At 41.3% G+C, this 16908-nt stretch overlaps 1 protein-coding gene across 2 annotated transcripts in view; it reads right to left on the bottom strand.

Moving 5' to 3' along the window:
* LOC147019294 (lysine-specific demethylase 5C-like) overlaps positions 1-16908 on the bottom strand; it is a 131675-nt gene that overhangs the window by 96106 nt on the left and 18661 nt on the right. For both annotated transcript variants that reach the window (XM_085899673.1, XM_085899672.1), the window contains exons 3-10: positions 13438-13560; positions 13157-13327; positions 10830-10883; positions 5898-6014; positions 4678-4804; positions 3456-3586; positions 2293-2451; positions 1735-1854 (exon numbers count right to left, since the gene is read on the bottom strand). In XM_085899673.1, the coding sequence (XP_085755799.1) occupies positions 1735-1854; positions 2293-2451; positions 3456-3586; positions 4678-4804; positions 5898-6014; positions 10830-10883; positions 13157-13327; positions 13438-13560 (1002 nt within the window). The remainder of the gene's footprint in view (positions 1-1734; positions 1855-2292; positions 2452-3455; positions 3587-4677; positions 4805-5897; positions 6015-10829; positions 10884-13156; positions 13328-13437; positions 13561-16908) is intronic.

Genomic DNA, 16908 nt, shown 5'->3' with positions numbered 1-16908 from the left:
TATATATATATATATATATATATATATATATATATATATATATATATATATATATATATACATATATATATATATATCAACTATCTTCAGGAACTAGATAAACTAATCGGGCCAAATTCATAATTCCCCATCTGGACTCAACACAAAGCAGGGGTGGAGGAAGCAACTTGAGACCACATGCTACACCCCCACGACACATGCAAGCAGTCATCATAATCTACAACAACAAAAGCATGGTTAACTGACTGGTAAAGTGCAGTCATTATCATTTTATTTTCTACATTTATCTATATGATGATATTATTTACTTGTACTTTTTTTTTAACCTCCCCTTAACGAGCAAAACATGGTTTCAATAAAACACCTGCATTATGGCACGTACTAAAACAAAACAAAGGAGAGAAAAGTGGAGGTGTACGCACGTTTTAATTGACATATAAAATATAAACACAGAATTGACATCTCATCATATGGTGTGTGACCATTTTTCACTGGCAATTAGCAATACTACATGATGTAGCTTTAGACAGTAGTGAAAGTTTTTGTTTTTATCCCCCGCCAACCAACAAAGTTGGCGGAGGATATAGAAATGGGTTCTGTCCGTCCATCCGTCCGTCACATTTCGTTTCCGGAGCTTAACTACAAATCCCCTCAAGATATATTTACGAAATTTGGTACACATATCAAGCAAGTAATGAACTGGTTGTTTTTGTTTTAAAGGTCCAACAAAGTAACACAAATTTGGATGTATTTTTTCAATATTGGCAGAGGCGTTTCCCCCCCCCCCCCCCCGGTAGGGGTCAGGAGCTAAACCACTTGCAGGGAGGTGGAAAGGGGGGCGGGGTGTGGGGGTATGTTGTGCCCATGACCTCACCCTGGGTAGTTCCTGCAAGTAGGGAACATTTAGTGTCGATCAGCAAAGCTATTTTCAATTCTACAAGGTTCAGAGATTATATATACATATATATATATATATATATATATATATATATATATATACATATATATATATATATATACATATATATATATATATATACATATATATATATATATACATATATATATATATATACATATATATATATATACATATATATATATATATATATACATATATATATATATACATATATATATATATATATACATATACATATATACATATACATATATACATACATATATATATATACATATATATATATATACATATATACATACATATATATATATATACATATATATATATATATATATATATATATATATATATACATATATACATATATATATACATATATATGTATATATATATGTATATATGTATATATATATATATATATATATATATATATATATGTATATATATATATTGGACGGTTAGGAGTTATATTTACAGAATCCAAAACAAGAATCCACCACACGGCTCAACGTTTCGGCCATCAACACAGCGTTTCACCATGCCTCCACTAGCCTTCGTCAAGAACAAATTTCCTGTTCACCTCGTCCCAGATATACCTGGGGTGGAGGGGTGGGCCTAATCAGTTGACCAATCACAAAACTGTGTTTACGAGACCTCGTGACACAGTGCCAAGTCTATCATCAGCCTATGGCGAGGTTGTACTGTAACTGCTTGCATCCGTTAATGAACCTCCTTAAAAGAGGTACAGTACGACAGTCAGAAATAGTAATGACAAGTAAGGAAAGTGAAGATATGAGAACAAAGCGTACGTGCACTGGCTGATTGAAGTAGTCCGCCTTGAAGGCATCAGCCTTCTCTCCAAAGCTCTGTAGAGTGTACTCCTTCGTAGCTTGCTCAAAGCCAAATGCATCCTGCAGCTTAGTGCATTCCTTCAGGGCAGAAGGTGATATCAAGACACCACACACTTGTTTCACGGAAGAATAAAAAAAAATCCATGGAAAAGGCAGTGTAAAACAAGTCAAAATTATGGAGATGTGGAATATTTCGGAATAACAGTCACAACACACAACTTGACAGATCCATGAAAAGTTAAATCGTAAGAGAAACTAGAAACAATCAACATTCGCAAATACAAACAAGAAAAAGAGCAATCAGAGATTAAAGACCCAGGACTTGTTTTGTGTCGTGTATTTTGTGTGGTGCTACATAATCATTCCCCCCCGTTATATCCCCGTCCCCCACCCCCGTCATTCTCCTTGTCCACGACTGTTGATACCTATAATTTAAAAAAAAAAAATGTTACTGAGAAAAGTGGTGCATATGAAAGTTAGGGGTGTTTGCCAAGGATTACTTGGTGCTCTTCAGACCTTCGCCACGCACTTGGGGCAGTACCAGGAGACCTTGGTGATGTCCAACAATGGAGAAAGCAGGCAGCCTGAATGATAGCAATCGTTGCAGGTGTTGCACACAAGTAACTTGCCTTCACCATCGCTCAAACTGCACACCAGGCATGTATGGCCAGCAGACTACAAGCACAGAAAAGTCCTAGGTTAATACTGTCAATCACAAACCATGCATCATTTCCGTACCAAAACAAACAAATCACAAATTTCGCATTTACAGAAGGAACTCATGGAAAAGTATAACACAAAGTACTGGAAGGGCACTCGGCAGAGCGCGTGCATCCCTCCGCCAAGTTCATTAGTATATGTTTTGTATCCCACTGATCGGCCGGATCTGGATTCAGAACTGAACAAAAATTTAATCGTCTTGTTCTTGTCACCTAACCAACTCATTTACCAAGTTTCGTGCGAATCCGTCCATAGTTTTTTTGAGATAACATGCTATTTATCGTTTTAGGCCAATCACTCAATGGTGAAGAACCACTTTGAAAATTCTCCGATCCCGATCTTCACCAAAAATCAAATCAATTATTCCTTGTTACATACGCAACCTGCCCACCAAGTTTCGTCTGAATCCGTCCACAACTTTTTGAGACATCTTGTTCACAAACAGACAAAAAACAAACAAAAAAGAAAAAGACGTCGTGCATCAACCTTCATTTGTTAGTGCATTTAATACTCGGAAACGTTAAGTGCTTGTACTCTTTTCCCCAACCCCCCACCCGCCCACCCCCAACATAGTCATGACGTTGGCCCCATTCAGTATTAATGACTTTCATCATGGCCAAGAGATCTGAATTTTGGATTGCTGCCAAAAAAAAGCACTGCCCACAACACCCCCACGCTAAATTTAAGAAAATGTTCAAGAAATTAAAAATAAATAAATAAATAAAAACATTTTTATGGGACAAGGGTTTATGAATGGGGAAGAATGGCAAGAAGAAAATACTGGGGGGATAGAAAGCACAAAATAGACACACCAAATTTGGAGTAAACAGTCGTTTTGGCTTCATTACTAATTAAGAAACAAATGATTGGTACATGCAAACAAAAAAACAAAAACAACAATGGGAAATGTACATTTGCAACAAGTTCTCATCGAGCGTTTGCGCACGTTAGACACGTACATCCAATTGTCCCACTGGTTTAAGATGTTGGTCGCCAGAAATATCTTTCTCTCTTCCACCCTCGCTTTTGATCGCATCCATCAGTTCGATTTTCATCGGCTCTTTTATCCCCGCTTTTAATGCCACGGCAGCTGGAAAGGCATAGAAAATAGCAACACTCCTGGAGAAGTTAAAAATACACGGTTGCAAAAGGGGCAGGAACATGAGAAATACAGGGCGATTATTCATATTTGAGAACCCTAAATACGATGTCGGTTAGGAACCGAATATTTTGTGTAAATGCAGCCTGGTGTTGCAGAAAACCGGAGCATGCAACGGAAGACGAAATCAACAGAGGATGGTTTCAACAAGACAGCGTCACGAGTCAAACTTTGCGACACAGCATAAACGAACACCAGATACTCTGGTGGCCGTGTATGGTGTCCAAGTCATTATAGCCACCTCAACCCCCAGATCTTACGTCGCTAGATTTCTTTTTGTGGGGATATTTGAAGGATTATAGTGCAAGCAAAGATCCACACACTCTAGATAAATTAAAAGCAATAATCAGTGACACAATCAGCAATCCATCCATCCATTAGGACTGAACTCTGGACAGAGCGTTGGTGATACCAAAGCAGTCTCCGAGGCTACTGGGCACAATCCTGGACGGGTCGCAACTCCGACGCAGGATACCAGCAAGCTGGCACTCATTTTGCCAACCTCGGAAGGATGACAAGCAGAGTCAACCCCACCTGGTAATAATTCAATGGCAAGCAGGATCCCAAGCCTGCCATGCTAACCATTAAGCCAACACCAGGCTTATAATCAGCAATATTCCCCAAGAAATGCTACACTCCGTGTCGGAGAGCATGCTGCGAAGAATGAATCTGTGCCTGCAACACGGTGGTGGACACTTTGAGCACTTCATTGAAGGTAATCAATTGTGTCGATCATGTCACGTCTTTCTGTAACATTAGGTTACATTTACGCAAAATATTAGGTTATTAAATGACAGTTTTTAGTGGATGAGAATTATTTAGGGTTCTCAAATTAAATAAAATAAAATAAAATAAAAATAAAACAATAACCCTGCACTGCAATGTTCTGAGTTAAAGGGAGCTACATTCAACTAAAGATAATTAAAGAATGCGAATTAAATTAGAGAAACTAGTTGAGTAACAAGGCAGTGTTGATTACAACTAAATCAATTTTTTTTTTTTTTTTTTGCAATGATGCTTACTTTTCTTTTTGCAAGTCGATTTATCCTTCACCATGAGTCCCAACCCAACCATTTTGGGCCCAGCACCAAATATCTGTAGTTTGCGTAGCTCAGGATTGCTCACGATGTCCTCTTCCGTTGCCTCAGGCTGAAAAACATTCACAAATGTACAAACAAAACAAATAAAATCATATAATGAAAAACTGGAGGGGAAGTTGATGGCATACCACAAACCCCCCACCGCTTCCCACCCGAAAGCAAAGTTGAAAGATGATAAAAAGTTCCATCGGAATGAACCAAGATGAAGTCGAGTTTTAAATTCCCCCACCCCCACATTTTGAGCCGTGACCCAAACTTCTGGAGCACAAACCGGGAGTCAAACAAAAAAAAATCATTACGTATTTCATGCACCCCCCAATGTTGATCGCATATCAAGTTTTCTCTTTAAAAAAAAAATAAGACATGACAATTCAATATATTGCGATTTCAGCTGAACTGTGATTTCTCAATTCTACAAAGAACAATCGCACCGGCTTGGGGGTACAATGGCAAGAGAATCAAACCGATTGACTTAATGGTTCACAACAAATACGGGTCCAACTGAAACACACGACAGTGGATTAATCAACAGCTGCCACGGCCAACGAAATGAGTCAGATGTGACGGCACCCGGCACAACACCATGATCCCTTTCGGGCAATGTATTTACAGCTTTGTTCAGCTTCGTTCAACTTGTCAACACACATCCCACCAGTGAAGATGTAAAAGCACCCATTTATGGAAAAATAGGACCACTGGACCTACAAGCTTGCAGTAGAATCTGGATAATAAGCGTATGCGTGAACATATGCATAGATGGGAAATAAGCGCGTAGGCTTATTATCCAGATTCTACTGTATCTGGGCCCTTGCCTAATGTTGTAACCTAAATTTGGTAGCATTCTGACTGGTGGGTTTGGATAGGATGATTGAAGGAATTTACCAAGTCTGCCATTTTGACCCACTTTAAGTCACGTGGCCGGAAATGAGCTGTGCAATCCCCGTTACCAATCAGGAACGGAAAGTTGCTGCCAAATTTCTGCCGGATCGGCCCATAGGTTTGGCCGAAGAAGTCGAAAAAGGAGTCGGAAGGGCAGACGGATGGACGGACAGTGCACGATGACAACATGTTGTCTGGAATTCCGATTCCGGATGAGCTAAAACATATGGTCTGCCGTTTTGCAAACCAAAATCAAAACATACCTCGGCACTAAGGCGCTTAGCACGGCGCCCATAACAGCTGGTCTTTGAAGGTTGCACGCTCTGTCTCTGTGGCAATCTGTGAGAAGTGTACTCCTTGTCTTTTTCAGTCACATCATCCTGGTACGAACAAAAATATATATTTATATATAATAGCAAATAAGTGTTACCTTTTCTTTGTACATGAACCACTCAAAATCACTTTTTTGGCAAAAGCAAAATCCCATTTGCCTTACCATCCAGATCATTCCACCTTGGACACACTGCTTCCCCACGTGAACCTCCATCTCAAAAAGTGAGATCACAGTCATCTCACAAGACATACGTGAATTTTATTGTCTAGCACACGACGGTCATTTTCACGCCACCAGTTATTTATGTCAAAGCTTTCTCAACGGGCCACCAGATACGTGTAGCTTCACATGGAGTTCTCTTCCATGCTCTACATTTAGGAGCAGCGGTTACATATTGGGACCACTCCCGTTTGACCTCCAGTTAAACCCTCCAATATCGCGGGTTTCGACCAATCGCGCTCCGATTTCGTTTTCGTGGCATTTCATGTCGGCCAAACGCGGTTTTTGAGTCGAGGTGAGTCAAATTTTATAATGAATCGTCAAACAGGAAATGACATGCAGATCCTGTAATATGAAATCTACAAGATATAGTCGACACACTGCAGTTAATAATAGCGCCCAAGCATAAAACGATGGACAAAATTAATTGTGCCAAAAGGTAGAGAAACTTTACGACATTGTGCAAAGAAACTGAGTTTGTTAAATACATCGGTAAGAAGTGAAAGTGCGGCGTCTGTGGGCCGCCATTACCAGATAGATGAATCAACTGTGTGCAAACGAGACTCAAATATCTGTACACGGGTTTCTACCAGCAAAGCTCAAAAGACTCATTCCCATCCCATGATCTTCACATTGAAAGGATGGAAAGAAAGAAAAAAATAAAAAAAAAGAAGCACATGTTTGGATCGAGGACCAAACAGAAAAAATGCCTTTGGGTGGAAACAATGCCTGGGAGAAACCATTGTGGATTTACCAACGTTTCCATGAGGCACCCGGGATCAAAGGCTCCGATTCAACCACGGCTCATGGAACCGATTGAGGCGAAGGGATTCATGTCGGAGCAGGTTTATAACACCAAAGAGAGCGGATTATTTTAGAAGAGGATGCCATCTCGTACCTTCCTGTCCAAGCAGGGAATATCTGCTCTGGGTCAAGGTGGCTAAGGATCGTTATACCCTTCTTCTCTGTGGCAATGCAGCAGGAGACTTGACTTTGTCATGCTCTCGATGATCCAACAGCTAGAGCAAGTTCTACATTCACATCTTTCTAAATCCCACACTCCCCCATCCATTCGTCTTGCGTTTTCTATTTACGGCAGAGTGCAGTACGAACGAGTACATCATATGTTTACCCCCACCCATCTCGCAGTTTTGGAATAAATTTAAAAGGTAAAACTCTTGTCCTTTTGTTTAATTTATACTGTTTACATGCTTGATCAAAATAAAGACCAATTACTGCACCGTCATCCCAAGAAGGAAGTGAGACATAACGCGCACACACACACACACACACACACACACACACACACACACACACACACACACACACACACACACACACTTTTATAACCATAACATAAGCAATTTCCCCCACTTCTCCATTGGCCCTTGTTTTGCACGATCGTGGTTTTTAACTATCGCGGCATTTTCCAGGAACCACACCTCCGCAATATTGGAAGGTCTACTGTATATAGCATATTACTGTGCAAAACTTTTTGTTATCCCAATGCTATTCATACTTGAGGATAAATTCATAAAATGATCAGTGATAACAGTCATGTGTATTTATTATTGTAAATCAGAGTCTTTAGATATGTGCGTGAAACGAGCTGAGTCAGTAAGTAACAAGAACAGCATCATTTTATCGTATTAGTCAATACTTTCTGTGCCTGCCCTTTGCCTTCTGAAGTGACATCGCTCTTTTACCCCTGGTTCATGTATTCGAATGAAGCACTCCAACAGGAATATTGTGCCATATATCCTGTAGTGCATCACCACAGTCGTGTAAGGTTTGTTGGGTTCCTCTTGCTCCTTTGTTTCCAGGTAATCTCATATGGCCTCAATGGGACACAGCTCTGGACTGTGGAGTGGCCAATCTAACACTTGGAGAACACCAGCTGTCACCTTGTTCTCAAGATACTGTTTTACTATACTGGAAGTGTGGTTTGGATCATTATTTTCTTGGAAAATTAATTCTCTTCCAAGAAAACAATTTCTATTAGGAACTGAAAGGGTGCTGCAGTATCTGCTTGTACAGGGTGGGGCAGAAAAACGGGGCATTTTAAAAACCGATTTCCTGGGGACCGGTATAGTTGAAAGAACTACATGTCACCCTACTACGTCAACCTGTTACATCTCCTTATTACATCACCCCACATCCTCTTGTCCACATCATACCATCAAACAATTGCTGGAATTTATTTGGAGATGCTACGCCGTGTCATGGGAAACATGCGTGGATGACAAGAGGAAATCCTGTGCAGAGACAGAGGTCACCTCAAGGATGTGATGTTCAAGAAATAAATAAGATGCTATGTCGCTTAAGATGGCATATACAAAAATGTTTATTTAATTTCTGAGTTAGTAAAATCTCCCGTTTCTCTGCCCCACCTTGTACTTCTCCTTTGTTAGCATCCCATTGATTTTTAATAGGTTTCCCGACACCAAAAGCTGAGATACCACCCCAGACAGTCACGGAGCCTCCCGTGTTTAACAGTAAGAAACAAACATTGTTTGTCATAATGCTCTCCAGGTCTTCAGCATACCAATGGGTGGGTGATCCATATAATAGCTAGAAGTAGCACAAATCGCAAGGACTGTGATAAGAGTATGGAAGCATTACTCTTGTATTAGATATCTGTATCTTGTGTCACCTGCCACGCGAGCACATTGATCAGCAGGCCAGAGACAGTCAGGAGGTTTGCAGCCAGCAATATATAATTCAACTAAAGAAACACGCTGGCTCAATGACACGACGATGAGGTCATGTGCATAACTTACACCAACACATCACCCTCCAAACCAGGAGGCATCCATATGGTCCTCAAGTCTTTGCAGACTGAGATTAAAGCCTATTAAAGCCTTACACGCTTTCAATAGATGATGAACAGACTGATATAGACATGCACTGTTTAAAATTATCACTGTACACCGTCTGTAAATGATTAAAAACCCACGGCCACTTCTCATATCATACCGCCATAAAACATAAAAAAAACACCAAACAGTGATGGTGCCCGTGCACAATCACCTGGCGAGCCTTTAGTTACATGATACTCCGCAAGTAGGAGTGAGGCTCCAGGGATCGACTTTTGTTTGCGGCCACTCACGGAAGCTTTGGGATTTTTGTTTTTCCTGGAAACTTGGCTTCGATTTACACGAGTTTGAAAATTATCAGCTTTCTTGCCCACCCAGAAAGTCATACATCACAGGATTTCAAACTGGGGGTCGAGAACTACATGGGGGTGGGAGAGTGAGGGGGTGTCAGCAAAACCATGTCGCTTGATAAATTTAAATGCAATAAAAAAAATTTTTTAGCCTATATATACAATGTATAATGCATACAGCAACAGGTTTTATTAAACTATATATCCTGCTTTGCAGTCCCACAAGATGGTTGTGAAACCCACAGTAAAGATGTGGAAATTAGCACGATTCAATTGGGTGGCTCAGTAACTCAAGGACAAGAGTGCTGGAAGCCAAGATTTTTTTTTCTGATAAAAGAAAGTTCAATGAAGGGAACAGTTGTTTTCTCTGAACAGCCAACTTTATAACAGTTTTGGAGGACACCATGAAACAATACGTTAAAAACCAGAACGGCACTCCGACGTCGCAAAGTCGACAGATATGCTTCCACCCACATCAATACGAATACTTGTACCAAGTTTGATTTAAATCCCTGAACCCAGATTCATAACAATAAATAATTATGGCTGTCAGACCAGGCATCCGATCAGGTTGAAATTTAAAACATGAATCATGATCACGAGATCATAATTGTGAAGTTTCATGTCGATTGATGAAGCGGTTCAAGAGAAATACATTTTAAAAGATTTTTTTTTCAATCCATTGTTGCTGCCAGACCATGTGACCTATTAATTATTCGTGGACACCCTGGTATCCACAAGGTTTGGGGGACATGTGGGTGAAGTTTCCCCTCGATATGTCAAGCCATGCTGGAGATGATTTTTAAAGGTTTATTCTTCAACAACAAAAAAGAAAATAAGTAATAGCTGCCACACCATGTAATGTGACCTATGATGTCATAAGTTTGGAGAACATTTTGTTCTTCATGGATAAGCAACCTATAATGTTTTGCCTCGACATGTTCATTTTCATTTTCAAAATCAAAAAATCATTTTGAAGGCTTTTGTGTTTTAAAAAAATATATATATATAAATATGTCTGCCGAACCATGTAAGCGATGACATCAATTCCACCCCCTCCCCCCACCCATACAATTTAGCCAGAGATGACCCTCAAAAATGTTCAGACTCATAGGATAAAGCGTTTGACATATGCAATGTCATAACGAAGCCACCCATGACATCATAAAAAAATTATAATTAATAATAACACTTATTACCCGTGGAGTACTCCACATGTGCCAAGTTTCTATTTTTTCCATGGAGCGGTCTCAGAGAGAGTGAGAGGTCCAAAGTTTTTATATTTTTCCAACATGGCTGCCATCCCACATGACCGATGAAGTCATAATTATCATGAAAACATTCTACAGAAGTAATCACACCTCATGCCAATCGGATAAGCGGATGCAAAGAAAACAGAAAATTAGCACGGACGGACAACTCAAAAACAATGCCTCGGGCGACTTTGTCGGCGGAGGCGTAAAAAGAAAAACGAACCTTATCTGCTGCAGCATTGCGCGAGACCTTTTGCTTGGCAAGGTTCTGCAGCGTCTGAACACACGAACAAGCAAATCAAGAACAATGTTCATTTCAATTCTTCCCATTTCCAAAAAATACCCAAGAAAAACGACGCAGAGACACCAATCAGTCGGTCCATCGTGCTCATTTCAAGTTTAAACAGATTTACTCAAAGCAATCTATCCAATTGAAGGCAACCGTTGCATCCGAGTTTTATCAACTGTTCGTATTTTTTTTTTTTTAATGAAAATAAGAAACACATCTCAAATGTTGTGAAAGTCATGGTTATGTAGAAGGAAAGGTGAGCAAAATTAATCAGGGGATTTCAGAAGAAAATGGATAAATAAATAAAATGAATGAATGAATGAATGAGATTCCCATTCTTCAGGAAAGGCATGTTGCATCTGCTGAAAATTGTTAACACAGCAATGTTCACCATGTTAAAGATGCTTCCTAATTGGTGGGATTAACATGTTGGTTGCCTGCTGCGTGAAGGGCATCGAAAAGGATGGGAGACTACAGTATGTAGAAAAATAGGACCGTACGTCCTGAAGCTCACCTGGATCAGGAACAGTAACTCAAACACGCCGCAGACCTCCCGAGAACCTGATTGTTTTTTTTTTAATGCCGTAAGCAAACTTCAGTACATCACGGGTGATGAAGGTTGTTGTCAAGTTTCATCGAAACTGTGTCTGCAGTTTCGGAGAAGAGAACAAATACCGATTTTGGGGGCATCAAAAAGCCCCCATATAGATCCCCTTAATAAGTGCAGATTTTGATGCGGTCGATGCACTTTGGTACAACACGGGCAATGAAGGTTGTGGTCAAGTTTCAACAAAATCGCATGTGTAGATTTAGAGTAGAGAGCAAATAAGTTTTTTTGGGGGGGGGGGGGTTAAAAAAAACCCCATACACACCCTTAATGAGCGCAGGTTTTGATGCAATCAATATACCTTAATTAGGCATCAGATATGAAGCTTGTGGACAAGTTTCATCAAAATTGTGTGTTTGGTTCAAGTGATGATGACTGAAGTGTCCTCGGACTGACTGAACGACTCACCTGTGGACACTGCTCGATCTGACTAAAGTCCCAATTTCACGTCCATCTGAAGGCCGGCAGACACATTGATGAATCACCCTGCCTGTGAAACACCGGGATGGCAGTTTACAGCCTGGTTGAGATTCAAACCCGGGCTCGACAGCTTAGGAGGAGAGCATGCGCACCTCCAGGACATCCTGTCAGCCCGAACGTGATAACTGACGACGGTATTTGCTTGTAAAGGAGGCCATGGATCGGTTTCAACATTTATCGGGTTAATTAAATTATTTGCATTGGAGCATTCAAACAATGCAGCGTCGGATTGCTTTTTGCATTTCTAAAGAAGTACTTCGAAAGGGCGATGTGGAGTTTATGGCTCTTCATACTTTAATTCCATAAACTATTACACGGAATGGAGTCAACAGTATGACCAGAGAGGATTAACAGGTTATTTATGCATTAACAAACTACTCACCACTACCAGAGCAGCGATGCCCTTTACTCCCCTGCCCCCCCCCACCAACCCAATATCACATGTGCTGTGTAGTTCATCGTACTGTGCAGAATGTCATCAACAATTACCATTTGTTCTTTAGAAGAAGAAGAAAAAAAAATTGCTAAACATGGTACACTTTACATCGTGTGCACACACCGATTACAATTGCCTAAATATGGCAGGATTGTTTCCTCAAAATTTGAGTAGCAAAGCCATAAAAATATCCCTGTGGGGGACTGACGGTTATTTCCCCAACAGACGGGCTGGGGGGAAATGAAAGATTCTGGAGGGGGGGATGGGCCACCCACCCCCATTCCTGAAGTGGTACGGTCCTGGGGAGCACAACTTAAGTTCACTGCATGGTCCTTGTGTTTCACGAATAGTTTGGTCAGCAACTGGCAGTCAGTTTCTAAAAAGATTTGTTGGGATCATGATTTTTGTATGCAGCCTGTGACTGATTGTTGCATTATTGCTGGAAGCATGGCTGTGCCGCTGATGCAGTGCCCCCTATTACCAGTACACTGGTGATCATCACAGGAAGGGAACAATTTTCTTGAATGCACCATCTGTATTATAAACAACTGGTTGGGAGTAAATAAATAAATTTTGTTAAAAACAGTAAAGTCCATCCAAGTAATGCCCTGATTGTCTTTCAAGTAATTTCTAATCAGATATGTTGGAAGTATTTTACTATCAGAAAGCATTACAAAAATTAAAATAATTAAACTAAAGATAAAATAGAAACTCCGAACTACACTGAGAAACCCTCACCGCCAAGCTGACGCCCGAATGGAACAGTTCGTAGGGGTGAAGAATACGTTCGTAGTGTGTACGGAGGAGCGAGCCAACATTACGGTGAGCAGGGTAGCCCATGCGGCTTGCCACACGAGACCACTTTCTCTCCCGGCACAGAACGTCAAACCCACCCTCTTCTGCAACCACCTGATGGCCACAAATAGTGTGAGAAACTCATTCCACTAGCTTCAACAACTGGGTGCACATTTGCTCTCAAAGATGCAAATTCAGAGAAAAGCCATTAAAGCACCACTTGCCTTGCTCAGCAAGCACAAATCGAGCGTGTGACGTTCCACGACGGGTATCTTCAGCGACGACCCCTGGAGCTCCCAAAACTTTGCAATTTGGTCCAAGAAGTTCAACTTCACGCGGGTCTGAGCCTGCAGGCAGTCATGCATGTGCAGATGATAATAAATACGATTCAACCTTGTTAGCAACAGTCACGGAGCAAAATAAATAAAATAAAACAAAAAAAAAATTAAAAATTTATAATAGTGATTAAAAGTTTCAAGAAAAATAAATAAATAATTGTGTTTTTTTTTTTTTTTTTAAAGAACCCTACTCTACACAGCATTGGTGTTACCAAGGCAGTTTCTTGGCTATACTAGGTGGTTTGTCATTGTATTCCCAGCATTGTCCAGGCTCTATCCTTTCAAAACCACGCGTGAAGCAAGGAAGCAGCACGTACCATTTTTGAATGAAGTGTTTGGTACGAGTTGGCCGGGGTTTTTAACCACCAACCTCCCAGGCTCAGAGTGGACGTGCTAACACTTACCGAGTCTGGTTGAAAGTCAAAACGAAGCCCCATAATGAAAACCCACACTGAGCCACCATTTGTATTTGCACTCAGTAGTCCGACTCTGTATTTGCAAAACTACTAAGTTAACCCCACCCCAAATCCGCAACTATATCTCAGACATGCATGTACCAATTTTGTTCGAACTGAGCACAAAGACAATACATGATGGCATACATATGCACATCGTTTCGTTTCACGATCCGATCAAAAGATGGCCGACTGGCGGGCAGTTTAGTTGTAAAACCGGATGTTGAACACGTACTCAACCATTTCTCGGACATGCATTTACCGATCTTGTTCAAGCTTGGCACACAGAAAAGGAATGAGTGCTTACATATGCACGTCGTTTTGTTTCGAGATCAGATCCAAGATGGCTGACTGACAGCTATTTGGTTTCTTAAACGTGTCCCCTAAACCATTTCTCGGACATGGATATTCCAATTTTGTTGAAACATAGCGCAAGTACAGTACATGATGGCATGCACATGCACCTCACTATTTTTCAATCTTATCAAAACAGGCTGACTGGTAGACTGGCAGCCATTTTAGTTTCAAATAGAAAGGCACTCTTAGACATCACAATGTCGCCAGATGCCTTGTTGTCCCTTTCTGGAAAGGGAAGGGTGATCGCCAGGAATGCAACAACTACCTGCTCTCGGTGCCGGGCAAAATCTTTGCTTGGATAATTCTTGATGGGGTTCGCCACCATCTGCTTGAGCACCAGCACCCACAGCAGTCAGGCTTTACACCAGAGAGGTCAACGATTGACCGTTGCTCTTCGTGTCCTCACCGAACACAGACGAAAGTTTTGGCAGGGGCTGCTTGCAGCCTATGTTGATCTCTGCAAAGCGTTTGATTTTCATGAATCGGGATGTCCTCTGGAGGATTCTTGGTCTTCGTGGGGTGCCACCAAAACTGATCAATCTGATGTCTGAACTATAATCTGGTACGGAGAGTGCTGTGAGATGTGGTGGTACAATCTCCGACTTAGTTCCAGTTGTGACTAGAGTTTGTCAGGGGTGTGTACTGGCACCCACACTTTTCAGCACGTGTATGGATTGGATTCTGGGGAGGATGTCGGAGAGATCAAGCTCTCCGACATCCTGCAGTGCATCGTTTGGGAATGTCAAGATCTCTGATCTTGATTTCAAGGATGATGCGGTCATCTTTGCGGATACTCTGGATATCCTTTTGGGGGCCCTCAAAGTACTGAATGAGGAGTCGGAGCCGCTGGAATTCTGGGTTTCCTGGGTCATAACCAAGATCCAAGCTTTCAATGACATCTTGGATGCTGCTATCTTGTCTGTACCTGGTTGTGGTGAGGTTGTTGAGGTCACCGAGAGATTCACTTACCTTGGCAGCAGTGTGACCACTCCTCATTTTCATAAATGCCAAGGTGAGCCAATGAAAAAAGCCAATAATTCACAAGGTTTCGGAAAAGCGATGATAATAGAAAACCTATAGAAAACCAAGATGCCAAGGTGAACAACGAATAGCCAAGATCTTGTGAAAAAAGCCAAGGAGTGGTCACACTGCTTGGCAGTGATATTCATGCCTCTGCTGGCTGCGAGCCAGATGTCAACAGACATCTGGGTCGGACTTGGGGAGTCTTGGATTCACTGGATCATGGGTGTAGCGCTGTCGGCACCTCTGAAGGACGACGAAAGTCTGAGTCTTTAAGTTCTTGGTGCTTCCAGTCTTACTCCAAGGACGTGAGACTTGGACTCTGACCAGACATCTGAGACGGAGACCAAATCCCTTTGGTACCAGGTCTCTTTGGAGAATCCTTGGCCATCGCTGATCAGACTTTGTATCCAATGAGCGGTTGCTGAGAAAGACTCAAATGAGATTTGTTTCCTGCATAGTCCCTCAGCATCAGCGGTGACTGCAAGGGCATGTGGCTCATTTTCCTGCCACTGATCCTGCTCAACAGATTCTCTCATTGAGGGAGCCTCGTGAGTGGAGGAGCCTAATGGGCCGACCACGTGCCTCATGGTTGCAGCAGGTTGATCAGCATCTCAAGGAGATGGGGATGGACAGAAGGAGGCCCCTGGAGCACTGGCAGGTATTTGGACGCAGCGATGAACTGCTTTCCGGTTGCTCCCCTACCTCATCTGACACGTCCAATCAATTGAATTGGCCACATATGGACTCCAATCAAGTTGTATATCCATCTCAAGAATGATTAAAGGAAATTGAATGCATCTGAGCTCAATTTGGAGTGCCATAGCATTGGGATTGAATACTTATTGACACAAGACATTTCAGCTTTTCATTTTTAATTTATAAACATTTCTATCAAAAAAAATTCCATTGTCATTACGGGGTATTTTGTGTCGATCAGTGACAAAATAAAAAATAAAAAAATCCAAACTTGATCAGTTTTAAATTCAGGCTGAAACAAAAAAAAAAAAATGTGAAAAAAGTCAAGGGGTATGAATACTTCCTGAAGCCACTGTATCTCTGCGAGATCGATCACTTTCCATCGTTACTCGTTTAACATCTCCAATTTCATTTCTGAGAAAAGTTAGCTGTGTTGCACTTTTTACACACCACCATCTGACCTCCATGATAAATTGACAATTTTATGCGTTGAAGCACAATAAGTGTAACGATTCGGTCGTATTCACAGCCATTGTAACAAATTTATTGGCACCGAAAAAGGTGCTACGTACTTATTATAACATTGTAATTTCACTGGATGGTTGGTCATCGTGAAGACGCCACACACAGATATGGACAAACAAACGAACATACACGACACCACATGACCGTTAGAAAAGACAAACACAGCCACTGAGCTTGGGGGATGTGCCGTCACCTCCTGGGGCACCCTGGGTACCAGCGACGCCAGAACAATGACGCCGTCTTTCTCATCGCACTCAGCAGGGCATTTCCAAAAGAGGAATTTTCTCCTCCCCATGAATGC

The sequence above is a fragment of the Eptatretus burgeri genome, chromosome 10 (genome assembly GCF_056783735.1).
Source record: "Eptatretus burgeri isolate ZD-2024b chromosome 10, Ebu_testis_v1, whole genome shotgun sequence".
NCBI lineage: Eukaryota > Metazoa > Chordata > Myxini > Myxiniformes > Myxinidae > Eptatretus > Eptatretus burgeri.
The sequence above is the reverse complement of the archived record's forward strand: the minus strand, read 5'-3'. Positions and strand labels throughout refer to the sequence as shown.